Source organism: Trichomonas vaginalis, chromosome III (genome assembly GCF_026262505.1).
Source record: "Trichomonas vaginalis G3 chromosome III, whole genome shotgun sequence".
In the NCBI taxonomy this organism is placed as follows: Eukaryota; Parabasalia; order Trichomonadida; family Trichomonadidae; genus Trichomonas; species Trichomonas vaginalis.
In genome coordinates, this window is record NC_067205.1 from 10,239,916 (window position 1) to 10,260,131 (window position 20,216).

The 20,216-nt window shown below is 32.2% G+C and overlaps 6 protein-coding genes and 2 pseudogenes across 8 annotated transcripts, besides 1 other annotated feature; 3 read left to right on the forward strand and 5 right to left on the reverse strand.

Annotated features, from left to right (window-relative positions):
• Positions 1-7,176: part of a mobile genetic element that runs on past the window's edge.
• On the forward strand, positions 3,343-3,705 carry TVAGG3_0676060 (uncharacterized protein; the record flags this gene model as incomplete). The annotated part of the gene is made up of 1 exon (XM_051242572.1): positions 3,343-3,705. The coding sequence occupies one exon, from the start codon at positions 3,343-3,345 to the stop codon at positions 3,703-3,705; it is 363 nt and encodes a 120-aa protein (XP_051089159.1).
• On the forward strand, positions 3,723-3,965 carry TVAGG3_0676070 (serine threonine-protein phosphatase family; the record flags this gene model as incomplete). The annotated part of the gene is made up of 1 exon (XM_051242573.1): positions 3,723-3,965. One exon carries the CDS (start codon positions 3,723-3,725, stop codon positions 3,963-3,965), a length of 243 nt encoding a protein of 80 aa, XP_051089160.1.
• Positions 3,970-4,818, reverse strand: TVAGG3_0676080 (uncharacterized protein; the record flags this gene model as incomplete). Its single annotated transcript, XM_051242574.1, has 1 exon — positions 3,970-4,818. The coding sequence occupies one exon, from the start codon at positions 4,816-4,818 to the stop codon at positions 3,970-3,972; it is 849 nt and encodes a 282-aa protein (XP_051089161.1).
• On the forward strand, positions 4,837-6,123 carry TVAGG3_0676090 (annotated as a pseudogene). The gene has a single exon. A coding segment is annotated over exon 1 (1,287 nt).
• Positions 7,177-13,494: 6,318 nt separating the features above from the next.
• Positions 13,495-15,416, reverse strand: TVAGG3_0676100 (spectrin binding; the record flags this gene model as incomplete). The annotated part of the gene is made up of 1 exon (XM_001580059.2): positions 13,924-14,451. The coding sequence occupies one exon, from the start codon at positions 14,449-14,451 to the stop codon at positions 13,924-13,926; it is 528 nt and encodes a 175-aa protein (XP_001580109.2).
• A 571-nt stretch (positions 15,417-15,987) lies between these two features.
• TVAGG3_0676110 lies at positions 15,988-17,381 on the reverse strand (annotated as a pseudogene). Its single transcript has one exon. A coding segment is annotated over exon 1 (1,394 nt).
• Positions 17,382-17,443: 62 nt separating this feature from the next.
• On the reverse strand, positions 17,444-18,265 carry TVAGG3_0676120 (ubiquitin protein ligase protein; the record flags this gene model as incomplete). Its single annotated transcript, XM_001302503.1, has 1 exon — positions 17,444-18,265. The coding sequence occupies one exon, from the start codon at positions 18,263-18,265 to the stop codon at positions 17,444-17,446; it is 822 nt and encodes a 273-aa protein (XP_001302504.1).
• A 490-nt stretch (positions 18,266-18,755) lies between these two features.
• Positions 18,756-20,159, reverse strand: TVAGG3_0676130 (ubiquitin protein ligase protein; the record flags this gene model as incomplete). Its single annotated transcript, XM_001302502.2, has 1 exon — positions 18,756-20,159. A coding segment is annotated over one exon (1,404 nt), but the record flags the coding sequence as incomplete, so codon positions are not given.
• Between the last annotated feature and the right edge of the window lie 57 nt (positions 20,160-20,216).

A 20,216-nucleotide genomic window follows, 5' to 3' on the forward strand; every position in this document is an offset into this window, starting at 1 on the left:
TCAATGAAAATTGTTCTGCAAATTTATTTCACTTTTGACCTCACTTTTTCCGTAATTCAATTTTTTACTTTTAATATTTTAGATCTTCATAATATCATTTGAAAAATTAACCATATAAAAAAATCAAGTTAACAATTCACTTTTTCCGTAATTCAAAAATCAAAAATATAAATAATATATCTTTTTATCAAATATTATTATTATATTCTATGAAAAATGAGGTCCGGAAATTTTGCGGATTCCGTAACTCAATTTTACGGAAAAAGTGCAGTAAACTATTCAAAATACGGAAAAATTGGTGTAAACTAATGATTTTACGGTAAAATCACGGAAAGTCCCGGAAGAATATATGTGCCGATATGAAATTATACAAAAATGAATCAAACGCATTTTAAAAGATTGTTCTTGTATTATAAATGCTATTCGCAGATTTATTAGTTGAAGAAAATTACCAAATTTTTGCCGATTTACAAAAAATGATTTACAAAGCATATTTTTATAAGGCTTTAAAAATCTTTAAAATGTGACCGGTGACGGAAATCCATGGTAACCAACCGCGGTTCCCGTTTGGAATGCCATACCAGAAGCAAATAAAATTTTATTTTTTGCAAAAAACAGGCCACCCGGATGTACGTTTATTTGAGAGGAGGAGGATTAAATTTTTGAAAGCACTAAAATTTGTAAATATACTAGTTATATAATAATATGCATTATTTTAAAAAATAAAAATTAAAGCACGTTAAAATCTTTTTTGATGAATTTTTACAAAAGCTACTCAGGATAATGCAAGATATGAGTAGTTAAACATAAATTTCAAATCAGATTTTACTTATAATAAATATTTTAAATTTCCGAAAATTAAGTTCAGATCGACTCTATACGTAGTGTGAAAAAAAAAGACCAAAAACAGAATGTAAAATATAACAAATAATAGTACAAATGTCATAAGTATCCCAAACGACGTCTTAATCCATGTTTTTCTATTCATTCCTCAAGATTTCATAAAAATCTTGAAGAAAAACTTAATATTAGATATGACTTGTATAATAGCAGCTTATTTTAGGCAAGCCCTGCTGAACTTTTATCGTTTATGAAAATTCATAATGTCAGATTTTATTGACAAATTTCATCGTATAAAATCAAATAATTTATACTAAATTTTGTTCAACTTTGAGAGCATACATGAAACTCTGATATATTTGTTCATAAATAATTAGAAATTTGAAAATCAAAAACAACCTCAATAACATTTCAAGATTACGATATTGGGAGTCAAATTTGCTCAACTTCGAATCTATTTTTTTAATAAACACAATTATTATTAGAATTCTCAAGAATAAGCACAACCTAAAAAGGCGTGTGGGCAATTTTAACGACATTTTTTAACGCGATACGAGCGTAAGTCCATAGAATGTGTTTTGAGGGAAACTATAAAAATCCAAAATAGAGGTAAGTGCGCCATTATTACCTGCGAAGTTACATGGAATAAATCGAAGAGTAAGTACAAGATGATCTTGCATCTTTCCAAGTAAATGAAATTTATTAAAATTAAGATGATAATATTCATTTATAGTATGTGTATGATGTGTTTTCAAAATTTCTTCAAATAAAATGCAATGATAATTTGACTGATCTTCGTTTTTATGTGGCGTTCTCAAATTTTGCCAAATAATCGCTGCGTTTTGATGTCTTTGGAACATGTGAGCATCAAGTTTAGAAAGTGAAGGTAAATCTTTAAGACAAATTGGACATTTTTGCGAATATAAACTTTTTTGTTTCAACTTGATTTTTAAGTGCGGAATTTTCTCGGTTTAGCTTTTTAACCATTGATTTTAACTTTCTAATGGAATCTTTATTATTTTCGATAATGATTTGTAAAATTGAAAATAACTTTTGAACTTCATTCATATTTTGATTGTAAAATGTTGTTGAATCGAGGAATTCCTCTTGAATTTGTGAAAGTGTATGCCTGTCTTTCGTTTGGCTCAAAGTTCTAATGTCAATAGACGAAATCGAAGCCCAATTAAAGCCATTAATATCATTAATGACATTATTAGTTGGTTGTGGAGGATTTTGTGCAATCATGATTGTTGGAGGCTGACTTTGAGGCCATAGAAATCTTGATTGCATTTATTTTTTATTTCAAAAATGGAGCAAAAACGTTATTGCCTTGATTTATATTAATTAAAAAAAAAAAAAAAAAAAAAAAAAAAAGGTAGTGGGGCTTCCAGGCACTTCGTGCCCTCTAGCCCCGAAGATGTTTAGTATAAATGAAGTTTTTATTCGGAGGGCTTCCAGGAGCTTTTCACAAATTATATATGTTTTCATGTTTTGTCACTTTTCTGTCACTTTTCGGGTAAAAACATTTTTATTATATATATAAAATGAATTTTACAAAACCACCGTTACCCTTCTTTGGAAATAAGAGTAGATGTAAAGATATTCTATTGAGAGAACTTAAGAAACTACCGAATGGTCTAACATTTGTAGATTTGTTCGGTGGAAGTTTCTATATATCCCATTTGTGCCATACAATATTCCCAGACTCAAAGATTATATGCAATGACTTCGACAACTATATGAACCGTCTCAAACATATACCAGATACAAACAATATATTGAAAGAGTTAAAAGAAAAGATACCTATAGGCAAGATGGAACGTATACCATTAGATAAGAAAAATATTGTGAGAGAGGTTTTGAAAAAAGCAGAATATATAGACTGGGATAGTATATCTGCTAGACTATTATATAGTGGTTCTATAAGAGTTCATGACATTGAAACACTTATGTCAAAAGTTTTATATCTTAACTATACAAATGTTTTCAAAGAGGACATAGAAAAATATATTGAGGGTATAGAGTTTGTGAGATGTCGTTGGACAGAGTTGTATGAAAAATATAAAGACAAGGAAAATGTTTTCTTTATAGTGGCCCCGCCGTTCTATAACACATATGATTTTCAATACCAAGTAGACTGGACTTTGAGAGACTCTTTAGAAACTTTAGACGTTGTACATAACCATCCATGCTTTTACTTTACATCCGATAAAAGTGGTTTGGAAAGTGTCATGAGATGGTTAGAGGACATACATGACTATGAGTTTAGATACGATAAGATAGAATATGAGAGAGGTCCTATAAACCGGAGAAAGTGTCATAACAAAGAAATTTTATTGGTAAGTAAATGTGGTTTGAAATAGGACTACTTGTTTTAGGTTTTTTCCATTGTGTCATTTACTTATTTGACGTGGCAGAAAGATATAGAGAATATGAAGATGAACCAATGCCAGCAAATGTTCAGTATATGTACTCGTAAGAGATATTTTTATCTAATATTAAATGGACGCACAGAACTTAGCGAATGCACAGCAACCTGGACAACCAAACCCAGAGAATATTCCAAATGAAGTTAGAATACAAACTGCAATGGCAAACTATGGTCAAGTGCCAACAGATGTACAAATGCAAACTGCCATGTCAAATGACGCTGCGTTAGGCTTACCACCATGGTATGCAAATATGAGATGGAAAGAGTTTTATACAAACCCTGAAGTGGGATATAAACAACTTTATGCAGATGACGCGAACACAGGAGTTGACCCAGAATATGTTTTCTACCAGAGGAGAAACAGAATGTATGAGCTCCAGTTAAAGAATGCTATGGAACTCAACAGGAAACGTAAGAGACTAGGCGGACATTAGATTTTTACATATAGTAAATGGGTTTCTTCAGTAAGATAGGAAACTTCTTTCGAAATGTTGGAAGAGGTATATGGAATGGAATAAAAACCGTAGGAAGAGGAATTTGGAACGGAGTCAAAAATATTGGTAAAAGAGTAGGTCAGTTCGTTGGTATTATACCTAAAGACCCTGAACCAGAAGAACAAGCTCCTGTTATACAACAGCCTGAACCTGCACCACAGTCTAGTTGGCAACCAAATCCAACACCTCAACCGTATTAAAAAATTATATTTTTACCGTTCGATAGTAGTTGTATATGAAACTAAGTTCTAAGTAAAACGCGTGGTATAATGGAATTATTCTCTTTCTTCCATCTGTTGTAAACCATACTTGAAAGTCTGAAATACTTCCACTTGGTGGTTCATATAGCTTTGTAGGTTTTTCGTAAAAGTCATTTGCCAAGCATAAAAAAGAGTTTTGTGCACCAGAAAATGAAGCATGAACTATAATAGCATCTGAGTCGAAAACATTTTCATATGTTCCATTAGGGTTTTCGACTTCATAAAAGTTCGGGTGTACTGGATATGCTGCAGGCTGATTTAACATCCTCAAAAATCTATACCATGCCAAGTTGTTATATTTTGTAGAAATATAAACGTCTTCTCCAAGGTCTTCTATTCTATTGATTTTAACAGTTGCATTTTTCCTGTCATATAAAATATCGAGATGGTACTCTCCTTCGTCAATGTTGTACTGTTTTGCATATTCGAGATAGATATCGTTTATTTTTTCTTGAAAAGCTTGAAGAGTTGTTTCTAAGTTTACAAGCAAATTCACTTGTAAAAGTTTTCCCTGTTCAAATTTCTCATACGTATGTTTTTCTTTGTTATAGTATCGAATTTCAAAAGCGACCGTAAATGGGAAACCATGTATGGCTTCTGAAATGAACTTCATTCTACGAAAGCCAATAGCTTTTGTGACGGATGGGTCTCTTAACCATCTTAACGGGTAGTCAAAACGATAGCCTTCATGCTTTACGGTCTCTGTCTCAAACTTTTGACCGACATTCGTAAAAAGTTCATCTAATGGTTTAGTTGTAGCAACTCTTGAATTTTCTTTTTCTATTGAAAGCATATTTTATCTAGAATAAAAATGTCGAAAGAAACAGCGTCTATGAGAGAATACAACACAACCGACAACTCATTTTGCAAGCTCTAAATAAGAACACAACAAACTTTTCAAACTATTCTAAGATATCTGAGTCATTGAAAGAAGGAAACTTAAAACTGACGATAAACCCATTGACAGACGAGTTTCTGTTTCAAGACAGTAAGAACCATACTGTTTGTATAAATCCAACAAAAAGAACTTTTAAACGAGAAACCTATAGATGAACTTCTTTTGAAAGCAGATTTGACAACAAAGCTGACAAAGAGTATGTCATTGAAAAAGTTCAAGAAGAACATGACAGAGCAGATGCAACATATGCAACAAAAGAGGATGTTGAAAAGAAAGCTGACAAAGAGTATGTTGACGATGAGTTAGCATATCTGGCTAGTGGGTTAGTGAAGAAGGCAGATAAGGAATATGTGGATGAAAAAGACAATGAAATTATAAAAAGGGTTGAATGGTACCATGAACGGACATCGAAGATTTTAGAAGGTAAAGCCAATACAGGATGGGTTTCAGGGTGTTTAGACCTTAAAGCCGACAAAGAAACTGTAGATATGTTGGCACAAACGGTTTCAAGTCATACCAGAGGTTTAATGGAAGATGGACAACAGTTGAAAGAGCTTGAGAAAGGTGTTACAGAGTTAAGGAATACAAAAGCAGACTCGACATGGATAAAAGGATATGTAGATGCAACAAAAGAGTATATTTTCACATGGACAGAAGGAACATACCCACAAAAATATCATAGACATAGCATCTCTGACGTAAATGAACTTGAAGAAAAGTTATATAAAAAAGCAGACAAAACAGAGCTTCAAACGTTAAAGACAGAAATACTTCAACACTATATCTATAGGTTCTATTTACACGTCAATGAACTCTACCAGACCAGAAGTAGTACTTGGTTTTTGGAACTTGGACTCAAATAGTCGACAGGTTTTTGTATTGTGCAAACTCTTCAAAGGAAACAGGTGGAAGTAAACGATTTCAGGTGAAAATTTACCTGCACACAGTCACTACATAGATTTAAGTACATCTCAAGCAGGTTGGCATAAGCATAGATATTGGGATTGGTCAGGAATGACAAAAGGTAAAGGATATGATGTTAAAGACGAGGTTAAGTTTGCTATAAATTGTTACTGGAGTGACACTCAGGGAGAAGGAAACCATACACATTTCGTTTCAGGGTATACACAAACAACGGGACAAAGTAAAGACTACATGCCACCTTACATGACAGTTTACGCATGGTATAGAATTGCTTAGTCGTCATTTTCAACTTCTTTAGCATATTCGTCAGGAGTTGTCTTATATTTGTTAGGAACTGTCTTTTGAAAGTATACCACCTTGAACTTTGACAAGTTTGAAACGAGGTCTGACAATAGTAGTTTTATCTTCTGCTTGCAGTCTGTACATTTTGCCATGTTTGCCTAAACTTCATAATATTCTCTTGTATACTTTCTTCTATTTTACGAACACGAATGTGAGTACCTGTCGGGTTCCCATTGTTGTCATAGTCAATAGTATTTTCATATGGGTCGCGTTTAGGTATTTCTATTTTTACTTTGTCACCTTTCTTAAGTTTGAAGCCCGGCATTTTTTCTTGTTTGTCTCTTTTGACTAAATTATTAAATATATAGTCTTTCTCTAAGTCAGGGTTGTTTTCATTTCTTCGGGGGAGTGGTTTCCCAACCTTTTTGTTTACGGTGTTGTTGTAAATATTTAAAACTTGTCTCATCTTTGCCATGGAGAAATGTCTATATTTGTCGTCATATGACATTTCATTTGCTTCACCACCTTGTGGTTGGTTTAAGTCTCTTAAGATTTTTATACAACTGTCAATGACACCAAGAGCAGAATGGTTTTGGTCGACAATGAAATATTGGTTTACATTTTTGAACGCAGATAGTTTTTAATATCGTCTGAATTAAAGAACGTTCACAGTCAGATGTCAGTTTTGTTGGATGGTATTTGTCAACGAATATTGTCAAAGCAGTTTTCACATCTAAAATATTTTTGGACTGTAATGGTATGGCTTCACAGTATCTTGTGTTTTGACCGACAAATATTAGCCAGTATGGAGGTCCATCTGTTCTAACTCTCGGAATGTTTTCCAAGATATCCATAAACCAAGCATTTGGTGTTGAACTAAAGATTTTTACACATGAGTGCTTTCTTTGTCGCTTTAGAAACATAGGGTCCTTGTTTGGATTCGTCATTTTTTACCCTATAAGAAATGGGTTTATTTGGCGCATTAGCAGGAGTTGCATCCAGATTTTTACCCGCAGTGGAACAATAGCCAGAGGTGTATTTGGAGTTTCTGAAATTCCGTTCTTGACAATAGTACTTAATGATTGTCCTTCTAATCTTCTCTCTCTAAATTCTTAGCTTGATTCCAAGATGAATTATTAATAAGCACAAAATATCAATTATTGATGATCCAAAAGTAAAACTTTCTGAAAGTTCTTCATAGTTTTTCAAAAGGAAGTCTCGATGATGTTTGAAGGAAATTTGGATGGAGAAATTACAGCTTTCTCTTGAATTCAACAAGAGATTTCTTAGGCGTTCTTACATTCAGGAAACTCTGTGATAACTGAGTTTCTTGAAAACTCTTGAGATTTAGCTTTCATTCAATTGCTTCATATCACCAATTTACTCACACTGCGAAAATATTAATGGTCTTAAACTCATAATCAATCTCAATTTATTACATTGGAATAGCTTCTTCTCAATTGAAATCGACTCAAGATCTTATCTCTATATATCTAAGGCGAGCATATTCAAAGCACCAACAATCCCGGCGAACTAATTGCAATATCTGATTAAATCTGTCCCTTCCCACCCTCAACATCCTGGTTTTGCTTGATGGCCTAGCCATGAACCATCTGAAATAAACCCCTACTTGCAACCCAAGTTTTTGCACTTCATTTGTATTTGTGAATCCACCCAACATTCTTAATAATTGAACGAAATGATTCCGAAAAACACCATTCGAATGAAATCATTGAAATTCATTATCAACAATAATGATCAAGCTGTAGTAAATCAGAAAGGCCATCGGTTTAATAAAACCCTGAGAAATTCTTGTCTAAGCTATGTACTTCATATGAGAATTATATTCATGAAAAAACGCGGAATTATGGGATGAGCTGTGATCTTCATTTATAAATTCCTCTTCATAACAAATACGAAGTTTAGGGAGATTGACACCACTAAAACAACTGTACATGACAGCCCTTTCTACTCAACGATCACTACCTTGACACTAACGCTCATACCAAATTCCCGAATCCCCAACCCAGCAGACAAGCACAACAAACGACTCTCTCAATACCCCTTCACTCACCTAACAATATACGAACTCATCAGCTTACAATAGATCATTGACTATCGGTATTTCATCGATGAGCATTCATAGAAATCACGACAATATCATCTAAAATAACTTTATCTTGAATTAAATTAATCCAATTGCGACAGACTTTCTCATGTCATTAGAATTGCATGCTTTGATTTACTGACTGAGTCACGATAAAACTAATATTCATGAAGCCAACCTGAAACCAAGAAAGATTATATTTCCCATAGACTCATGACTTTATGCAGGGAATGTATCGGCCAACTTCAATTCAAACAATGTCTACTGTATCTTCTCACTTTGCTATTGCCAACGAAACAACGAACAAGTTTCCAAGAAGACATAACATGGTTTTATAACCACCATTAAACAATAGAATCCTTGTTTTCGTGTGCTGAGCTGAGCAGTGAATTAAATGTCTGTCCCATTGCTTCCCAAACGAAGCTTCGATTGCATGAGTCGTTCCTGATGCTGTCTTTCCTGAATTAATTACAGGAATATTTTTTTAGTTGAAGCATTCAGAATTAGAGAACAAATTCTTCTCGATTTTTTGTCATATTCCTGAATAAGGAACTGCTTCCCTTCATCTTGAATATAATTTAGTGCACGTTCTATCATTAATTGAGACATAGCCATTTCAACTCTTATTCCTGTTTCTTCTTTCTTCTTTATTTTCTGGGTTTTCTTCATCGAAAAACTGTCTTGTAAATTTGATCTTCAAAAAAGATATTTAGATGAAGTATGGGAAGCCAAATTAATGAAATTCTTAAATGGTCTGTAGAGTAATGGAATTGGACTTTGTTTTCTGCGCTAATTCTCCACTGATACAAAACTGATGGAAATTCAGAGATTTCATTGTTATGAGCAAGATTGAATCTGAAACTATTGTTGACAAATTGAACAAATTCATTTTCTGGATACTCGACTGTCAATGCAAACAGCATTATTCAAAATATTCCGGTTTAAAATGCTTTGAAATAAGCCAAACATGACATATACATCTTCTTTTTATTGTACCATTAGGAAGTAAAATTGATCTGATTCTGAATCAAACAATTGATTTAATGAATCAATCAGATTATCTGATTGCTTGATCAATCTCTCTGAAACAATCCAAACTGGTCTTCTATTAGAAGCATTTTCTGTAATCTTCTTTAGAAGAGCAGTCTTGTTGAAGTGAATGATGCGCCTATTCATCTTGAACCAGTAATCGTTCGGCCATAGATACTTTCAATGTGTGGATTGGAGAAATTCTGACTGGTCATCAAAATCAGCATCGAATAATTCTGCCAAATAACTAATTACTGTTGATTTTCCAGTTCCACATGGACCTTGAACAATTGCGTGTATTATCATCTCTTTGCAGCGTGAACAAAAGATTTATCATTGCATTGGACAGATTTTGTCTGAACAAGAATTTGTTTTCTTTGGCTTAATTCATGATCATTAATAAAAAATATTTCTCTGGAAACAATTTACCTGCACGTTTGTTAATGGTTCATAGAGCATTTCATCTTCTATATATTCATCATGTACAACGCATTTGCGAAAATCTTTCTGGCTTTTGGTTCCTTAAGGGAATTAGGAAACTTTCTTGCAATGTTATTGATCATAAAACTTCTTATTTAATGACAAATCATCGAATCTTTTTGCATCAAGAATTTGTAAAAACATTTGTCAAAGATGTACTGATAATCATCTTTGCTATATTCTTTGTCTTGACAACTGTTAAACGAGAAAAGCATAGCTTCAGAAAGTTTGATTTTTCTTGATCCTTGTTGTTTGCAAAAACTCTAAAATTGTCAACTTTGATTTGTTTGATTCTTATGAGGAACAATTGTATTTGTGAAGTCTTCTCTTAAATGGAGTTCTGGAGTTATTGAGAAAAGTTCATTCAATCTCTCAATTACAGATATTGTGGATGGGAGAAATTCTTAAGAATAAGAGGCTTCTGTTGCAAATATGGCTGATGTAATCAAACCTGGTTGAATACTGTAGTTTAGTATTGAAAATAAAGTTGAAAAATCATTCTTCTGATGGATAAGATTCAGAATATTTGATCTAATTGTTCAATAACATTAATGATCGAATTATCTTATTTTCGTGGAGTTGATTCAATGAATTTATTGAACTTTACTTCATCGAAACATCTTCGAAGTATGATCTCTTAATCATAGAGCATTCAGAATATTTGAATAGTCACTATCAATTCTTGACAGATAATCAAAAGAGCATTGATATGACTGACTTTCTATCTGTCAAATTGATTCCTCCTATAAGAGAAGAATCGTTGAATCTTTGTTTAAATTGACAGATTGAAGTTATTACTCGTTATCTTCTTTGCTAAGAATTCTTTATATCCTGAGGACCAGATATCAAGATTGGTTCATGTGGAATGTGTCATTTGGATATCGAAATAAGAATTCCAATATTGCTTCAAATTCGGATCAACATCAATTGGAATATTCTTTATAACTATTTCTCCTTTTGTAAGTGTTTTTGTCTTTGGATCTGCAATGACATTTGAAGTCATGACTTTTGTTAATGCCTCCTTTTCTTCATCTTTAAGTCTGAATGATTCCGAAATAACTCTGTGTATTTCAGCAATAATTTTTTCATCAATATTATCATGTACACCCAGCAACATAAATGCAGCATGATAATATGGTTTGATTGTTGTGTTCTTGTTGAAATGCAATATGCGTCTAAAGAATCTTCTTGCCTCACGGAATGACCATGGTTTGGACTTTAATAATTCTGATTCTCTGATTTGTATCATTAAATCAGTTGTATATCCGAGATATTCCATTAATTCGCTATTCATCTCGAAGATAATATCTCTAAGAATGTTCTTTAAATCATCTTTTCCTATCAATGGATATTCAAGCATAACTATTTTTGATGTCAAATCTGTTGGCAATTTCTTTCTTCCTATCATAGAAATGTCATTCTGGCATCCAATGAAGAAATATCTTGGAGAAACAGTAACTGTATCTTCATTGTTTGGTAACTCAATTTCTTCACCTTCTTTTGGTTCAATGGCGATTCTTAGTGATTTGAGGACACTTGATTCTGCGAGATTCAACTCATCAGCAACGAATATGCCTCCAACACTCATTGCTTCTGTAAGAGGACCTCTTTTCTGATTGAAACCGTTTTCACTAATTGTGTAATTGCCAAACAATTCTCCGATTTGTGTTTCATTGTTGAAAGCAACCTTGAAAACAGGAATTTCAAGTATCTCTCCTAAAGCTTCAGCAGCTGATGTTTTGCCATAGCCTGTTTGTGATTGCAAAACAACATGTTTTCCTGCATTGCATAATGCAATTAAAGAAGCCATCAATTTTTTGATTTGTGGTGATTGTTTGAAATGGAAATACTGTGTATCATCATTCTTTTGTGCTTTGATGATAACATCAGCAAAATCATTGCCGACGTCTTCATTTGTTCCAAGGAAAACATTCTTACTGAATGCAATAATTGATTTATCTGAAATCTCCTTGTATAAACCTTTGATTTTAATGTAGAAATTGATGCATTCTATTACTTTGATTTTGAGTTTATACTTCAATAAATCTGATTTAATGAGATTTCTTGCAGAATATGAATCTACATTTGTATCAATGTAATCGCTGAAGACTTGTCTTGTTTCACTTTCATCTTCAAACTGATTATCAATATAAACAATTGCGAAACGATTGATAAGAGCAGGACTCATCAATTTGATTGATTCTCTTCCAGCGGTTGCAATGATTCTGAAGTTTTCGTGAATATGAACAATTTGATTTTCAGGGCGTTCATTTACATGGAATGTTTGATCAGTAAGATAAGCTTTATCTATTAATGTATTAAGCCTTTCTATAACCTGTGAAGGAGCACAATTGATGTTATCAAGAAGAAGAACCGATCCTCCTTCAAGAGCTCTAATAACTGGTCCATCAACCCATGTGTCTTTGATATTTCCTTGCATTTGATTTGATGCATCAATTGTATGCCTTCCAAGAAGATCTGCATTTGTTGTTTCTGGAGTGCAAATGACAGTCATTGGCTGGGATGCAGATGGATGATAGTATCTTGACAGCCAGCGAGCTATAGCTGTCTTTCCGCTGTTGCTTTCACCAATCAAAAGAAGAGGCTGTCTGTTTTTGACTGACAAAATATTGGCTGTTGAAATTGAACGTGAAAGAATTGGATTTCTTATGCAATTCTGAATTTGAACATTGTCAATAGGTATTTGTGGTATTTCTCCCCAGTACTTTTTGAATTCTTTTTCATACTCTTCTCTTGTTGACTTTGGAAAACATAAACAATAAATAATATATATAGCATGATCAATGGGAATATTAGTTGACATGCAATTTAAAACTAGCTTGATGTCTCTAACTGTAAAGCATCTATAAGATTTTCCCTTTGACGCTCTTTTCGCACAAAATTCATGGAATTTGATAAAGTTATTAATAGTACTTTCATTATCTAGACCACTCTTGCTTATAATCTCTTTGAGCTCAAGTTTATCGAAATTGTCGAAATAAATGATTTTGAATTTTGATTGGAATTTTTGCAAAAGTTTGTTTCTGTTCTTGACGTAATCTTCATTGGCTGGATTCATTGTTGCTACAAGCTTAAAGTTATTATTTCGAGGAATTGGCTTATAGTTATTCTGACCAATCGAATTTAGCTCAAGATTGCCAGAATCAAGAGAAGCTTCTATACATTGAAGAATATCTGGAGGTGCAAGATTGATTTCATCAATGATAAGACAGCCTCCATCGCGGAATGCCTTCGTAAATGGGCCTTCTTCGAATTTTGTGACTTCATTTCCAGATTTTTGAAGAATTGTTCTACCAAGTAGCTGTTCACCAGTTGTTTCAGAGCTGCAGCTAAATAATTCTGGATTATTTAACGCAATCTTTGCAGATGTAGTTTTTGCTGATCCTGTTGGACCCATTAAGAGAACAGGAAATCCTAAATCTGTGAATGAACGGATACCATCTATCCTCTTTATAGCTTCGCGTGTAGCTATAAAGCCGTGAGGATATTCATTCATTTTTCTGAAATTTAATTTCCAATTGAATTTTCTCTCAAATTTTGACAACATGTTTTATTTTTTGAATGGCAAACAAGACATGAAAAAATCACGTCTTATCGAATAATGCAGTACATAAAACGTTAACTAAAATTTCATCAAAAAAATTGGTACATATATAAGACATAAGATATCCAATTTTCTCTATTAGTCTTATTTCGATTAAAAAAAAATTGTGACTAATTTATTTACGGCAAGATGTAATACTGAGCCCGATGATAATGAATTCAGTGTGGATTTCAAGATTCGAGCATTTATTGAAGCATTGACAAATAGTGGAAGTATGGTATTTTAAAGGATGTGTCCGAAACTATTTTCTGAAGGTTTTTGTATTGATCATAATTTAAAAAAAATTTAGAATTTGTCATATTTTCCTTGTATAAGCTATATCTTGTCTAATGTGATAAACACTAGGAAATACTACTAATACATAAATCAACTAAAGTTAATGTATTTCTTTACATTTTAAATTCAAATAAATTTATATATGTGTATTTGTAAGAAGAGAAACATCATTAAACAATGATTCCAATTATTGGAATATTTAACTGAAAATATCTTGAATTCAATATTAAATATTTGATCCATCAATGAAGAAAATGCAATATCATTTATTATAACATTAACGCCTAGCAAAGAATTGCATGATTTCAATTGCATAATTAATAGCACTGAAAGTATCATCATTCTGATTATGTGAATTAAACAGTATTCCATGAATGAACTTCAAACTATTAATGCACATATGTTTGATTTCTGTGCTTCCTCCTGCATGGTATATCTTTTTGAGTAATGAGAAGTCCAAAGAATTAATAGCTGCCAAAAGTAGAAACTTTGAATGAGAGTCTCTGCAATGATCCATGCTGCAATCAAATCCATTATCAACCAAGTAATTTGCTATATCAAGCTTTCCCAAATGCAGCGCTACATATAATGCACTTTTATAGCTTTTTGCCCTGATATCGACTCCATAGCTTAAAGCAGATTTAACAGCATTTAAATCTTTATATTTGCATGCATAATATAAAATTGTATTGGTTTTTCCGTTTATATAGTTAAGATCAGCACCTGTACTTAATAATTCTTTAAACAATTCAATGTTTCCTTTCTTATATGCCAATGTTACGGGTGTTTGATTATCTATAATCATAATGTTTCTTGGAGGAACAATATTATAACTTTTCAACAAATTATAAATTTTTTGATTGTATTTATTAATTACGATAAATTTAACTAATGCACAATAAAATGATTGTATGTCAGGCAAATTTCCCTTCTTCAGAATAAACTCTAAAAAGTCGTAATAATCGTTTTTATAACAAAACTTAATTATTTGGTAAAATTGTTTTGAATCTGGAGAGTAAAATGAATAAAAATAATGTAGCCCTGGTAGAAATTTGAGTGATTTGAAGAATTTGTGGAAATCGCATGGTAGAACCAACCCATTTTCTGCGTAAAAAACGAAAGCTCTGATGTTAAATCTTATATCTGTTTCACTGCTTTGTTGTAAATTATTAAAATTTTCTAAAATCCAATCTGCAATATTATTTAAACGAAATGATATAGAAATATCAAAGCAATCACTAAAAATTACTCCTGCATTGTAAAATAAATGAATCATTTCATAATTTCCCCTTGCAATTATATTGGATTTGATGTTATAATCAATATTTGTCTTATTTAAAAGTGAAGGTTGATTTAAAATTACATATTTAACTAAGCCTGGATCGTTTGAATTGATTGCATCAAGTAAATCATTATTATTAAAATGATAATTTGGTTCGAAAAGTTTTTCTTGTAATTCTTGAATAGTTATTTTAGATTTGCATTCTGGACAGATGACATTCAGTTCGAATAAATCCGAAATTTTTTGTAAAAAAGAATTTGTTTGTTAATTCTTTCATTTTGTTGTGATTTGAGAGCAACAATATCAACCAAATATTTTTTGAATCCAATGTCAATATAATCTTTTATTTTAGAAACATTCTGATCAAAATTTTCGGAATTGAGAGAATAAATGGCTTCTTCAATATCCAGAAGTTTCTGAAGTTGCTGTGGAATCAGCAAATCTGATATTTGTTTAACTCTAAGTTTGTCTGGAAAGATCAATGTAAAAGTCAATTTTGTCACTTTTATATCAAAGTGATGAAATTGTTCGTATAGCAAACTATGCATAGAAAACTTTTTGATTGTAAGAAATTACCTATTTGATTAAAAATCTAAAATAATAAAAATAATTTTTAAAAGGACTGTTCTGATGAAAATTTTCAGTCTTTCTCTGAGAAGTTCTGGTGTTTTGAATGACATAATTTCAATTATATTGAACCATGTGCTAGCATTTGGGAGCGAGAAACTATTTTCATTTTAATAACTTGTTGATTCCTTTGAAACCTCTGGGGTTTAGTTTCCAGTTATAAATCTAATTAATTTCGAAATTTGATCTGGAGAATGTCAGAAAGTAAGTGTGCCCTTAAATGCCATAATTAATTATTTATTTGTGTTCATATTTAGCAATATAAAACATTAATAAATTATTTATTTGTGTTCATATTTAGCAATATAAAACATTAATAAATTATTTATTTGTGTTCATATTTAGCAATATAAAACATTAATAAATTATTTATTTGTGTTCATATTTAGCAATATAAAAGTTAATTAGAATTAAAATAAATAAAATAATAATTTAATCATTAAATTCTGCTTGGAATGAGAAGCAAATTATCAATTTTTGTCTTAGGAGTTCTGGTGTTTTATATGGCATAATTTCAATTAAATTGAAACATGTGTGAGCAAATGGAAGCGCGAAACGATTTTCATCTTGATAGCTTGTTGATTTATCAGCTAACTTCAAGCAAAAGTCTTTTGCATTCTTTGGAGTTTCGTTTCCAGTTATGAATCCCATTAATTTGGAAAATTCTTGAGAAGTGAATTTGGAAATTGCTTGGGTGAAAACTGGCCAAACAACGCAATTTCTTGCTGGTGGATTGAAGTAGGCGATGAATGAATTAAAGTCAAGTTCTTTCTTGACACCGCATGTTAATCCTTCAATGAAGCGGCCGGAGAAGTTTTTAACTTTGTCAAGAGGAATGACTTTCCAGAATCCTGAGCGCATAGCATTAACAATGTTTTTGAGACTGTTGAAATAACTTTCGTCATCACAGTCAACAAGAAGAGAAAGGTCTGAGTTAGTAACAAAACTGTCCCAAATGAATTGTGGAAGATTCCAAGCTTTGTGTGCATTTCGTGTTGCAATAGCACTAGCAATGAGAGAACCAATTGTACTTGCAACTTTGATTGGTAAGTTCGATGCAGGAACTAAGCGATTATTTTCACAATGAAGAGTGCTTGGTGGCTTGATGAAATATCGGATATTAACATCCATTAATTCATTGACCATAAGGAAGAATGAATCTCTGAACATACCACCGACATCTTGGCCAGTTGTTCCTTCGTATTCAGCGAAATACATAAGTTTGTTTTCTTTTGCTCTGAATGCGATGATTTTTGATGGGAAATGAGCTTCATCTCTAGCAAGGTAATCAATGATTCTGATAAGTGTTGGAGAATCATAGTCACACCGTGAGAATGTGTCCTAGTGATATCAATCTTCAAATATCCGATTGTTCCTTCAGCAGCCCAATCTCTGAAATCGTTTAACCATCCAACTTTAATGTTGGCATCATCATTAAAGTAATTGTCAATAGGATTCAGTTCTGGTGTGGAATAATCGAAGTAATCATCACTAACTTCTGTCAATGTAGATAAACCGATGTTTGCAAAGAATAAGACAATTGATGGGTAATCACCGATTTTAGCGTCACAGATCTTATTCTTCAACATGTAATCGACTAAAAGTGGTTTATAAACTCCGGAGAAGAACAATTTAAGGCCTTGTACGAATGTCTTTTCATAGAAAATACCGTGATTCCATGCTTGGAAGATACCGATCTGTGATGCACCGTAAGTGGAATTGTAAAGTTGATTGATATCTCTGCCAGCAGTGAATTTTGGATCTTTTTCACCTTCCATTACAGTATTTTCTAATTTGGCCTTGATATCGTTTTCTTTTCCTTTCATTAGTGCTTTAATTTGGTCCAGTTCTTGCTTTGATGATGTGTCAGACAATTTCGTGATCATATTCAATGCCATTTCGCTATTAATTTCTGGAAGATAATAAGGACATTGAACATAGAATCCTTGCATTCACCGCAATGTGTCAAAGGAATAAATTTGTCTTTAATACCATTCTTTTCACAAACTCTTTTCAGCTGCTGTCTGATGAAGTAAGAGTACTTGGAGTTTGTGTAATTTGGAACTATTGTATCTTTGAACTTCTTGCATATTTCCTTCATCTTCGGGAATTTTTCAGCAAATTTGTTCTTGTCAGATACAGCATCAAATAATTTTGATAAAAATGACAAAATAATGCAATTTTTGATTGCCTTTTCTGCAATTTTTTGTGGAGTATCCAATGGTTTTTGTGAATTGTCAGCTGGTTTTTGAGAAGGTGTTGCTTGGATATCAAGATCAACTTTATCGATAAACTCAATCATTTTCGCTGTTAATTTGGCAGTAACATTAAACTTTGGAGGATCAATTTGGAAACAAGCTTGAGAATTCCTTTGAACATCCACGTCATGATTATTTGCAAGCTCTGTCTTTCCTTTGATCTTGATGTATCTTGTAACTTCTGAATCAAATATTTCAGCACCCAATGCAATCATCGCACCCAAGCTAACATTTTCATCGTCGTTAGCTTCGATTTTTTCAAGAATTTTGTCTTTGTGTTCGGTTCTAATTTTGCAGATATTCTCCGAAACCTGCCAGTTCGAATCTGTAAATGTTGCTCTCGCATAAGCTAATTTAAATAGATAATTTTCTTTATCTTTTCCTGGTATAGGTAGCGATTCATTGCATTCTACAGGATTATTAATTGCTATTCCCATTGTTTTAAGAGTCATTAATGCCAATTTCATATCAGCTTGCTCTGTGTTGTGTTCTTCATAACTTTGTGAAATGTTATTGATGAGATTAGCAATTGTCTGATCGTTACCCTCTTTACTAATCAAGTGACAATTGATCACAACATCATTGAATTTTTGACAGGCTTTTATGATTTTGTGATTTTTTCCTGTTTCTGGGTAGATAATGAAATCTAAATGTTGAACTAAACTTCTCGCAAAAGGAATAGCAAATGATTCTGCTTTCAATTTGCGAAGTTTTTTGAAGAAATTCAAGATTATCAAATTCACTTCATTTGGCAACTCTTCTCTTAATGACTTATTTTTTTCGATCGCAACCAATTCTGTATAATCAAATTCAAAAGAATAAAAAGCAATTATTTTTTCATATCTCGCAGTCTGTGGAGAAGGCTTGCTGATTGTGCTGCTGATTGTCTGTTGATTTATTAGCTTGTTGATCGTCTGTTGGATCAAGATAAGCTTTTTCAATTATAGTATGGAATTTTCGGTTTATTGAATTCAACACTCCACTATATTCCGTAGTGTTCAAAAGATTAATTAATTCTAATTTTATCTTTTGTACCTTTGGTAAGTAAGGTTTGAAAATTGTATCAAACTTTGCTATAGTTGGTTCTGTTTCGAATTCAGTATATTCCTTTAACAAATTGCATGACCAAATGATTGAAAGCATTATTTTAACTGTAAGGACTTCAACGTCAATATTAAATGTCCTCTTTCTAAACATTTTTTGTGTTGTTGCCTTTGCGATGATATGGAAAATACTTTTTGGATTTTGATAATCCCTTTCGGCTGCAGAATAAACATCTCTCAAATTCGTTCTAAAATTAGAGTATTCTTCATTGGGTTTATCGCAATGCGGAAGGCTCAATATATCAGCATGAGCTTGCTCCATTTCCGTTAGAGGAATTGATTTTGTTGAGTTTTGAGCGCATTTGATGAATAAATATGGGAATAAAGCATATGTTGGATCTGCTTTTGAAAAATCTTGGGAACAGATTTTCGAGACAATTCCTTCAAGAATATATTGAGTACTTTTATTGTTTCCAATGATATCAATGCTCACATTTTGTCCATTGATCTCTGCTGATTCGGATAACAATTCTTCGTAGTTAAAGAAAGCATTTTGATTTACTTGTCCTTTAACAAAATCTTTCTGTGTTACTTTAATCTTTCTGAAAGGAGTTGCAAAATAAGTTTCGATATCTCCACAAACATTTTCAGGAGCGAAAATTGTTGTGTTTAATGAGATTGATGTTGGTTTTTCGATTTGTTGTCTTTCGGTGCTTTCTCCATAATTGATCAAATATTTTAATATTAACTCAGTAAAATTGGAATCTTGCTTGATAAAGTATTTCCAGATAATATCTGTTTTGAAAAGTTTATCCAAGTTTGTGATAACACATTTAACAAGATAAGGTCTCATTGGTATTACTGATAGTACTGAAAGAAGTGCTTTAAGAACTGGTTCATAAAATTCCTTATTTTGCTTATCATACATGTTAAAAACAAAATCAATGAAAGAAATAAATTCTTGGTCGAAGTATTGTTTCGTTGTATCGCTCATGTGTTTAACAATTGTATACAAGTCATAAATTTTTTCAATGATGAATTCAGCGAAAACTTTGGAATTCCGAGCCTTTATGTTTGACCATGGGAAGAAAACACTCTGTGGCAATTTGTATATATCGTTGAGTAACAATTCAGGTTGGTAAAATGCAAAATAATCATTTTCAATTCTTGTTCCAAAATTTGGCCAGTAAATTCCATATTTGACTGCTCTTATCATCATACCATATGTTTCTTGGATTGGAGCAGTTGGTAATTGTTTTCCAAAGAAAGCGACGATTTGCGATTTATCTTTGTCATTGATCATTTTGTTTGATGAATAAATTTGTCTGAGATTCAATATTAATAATCTGTCTAACATAAG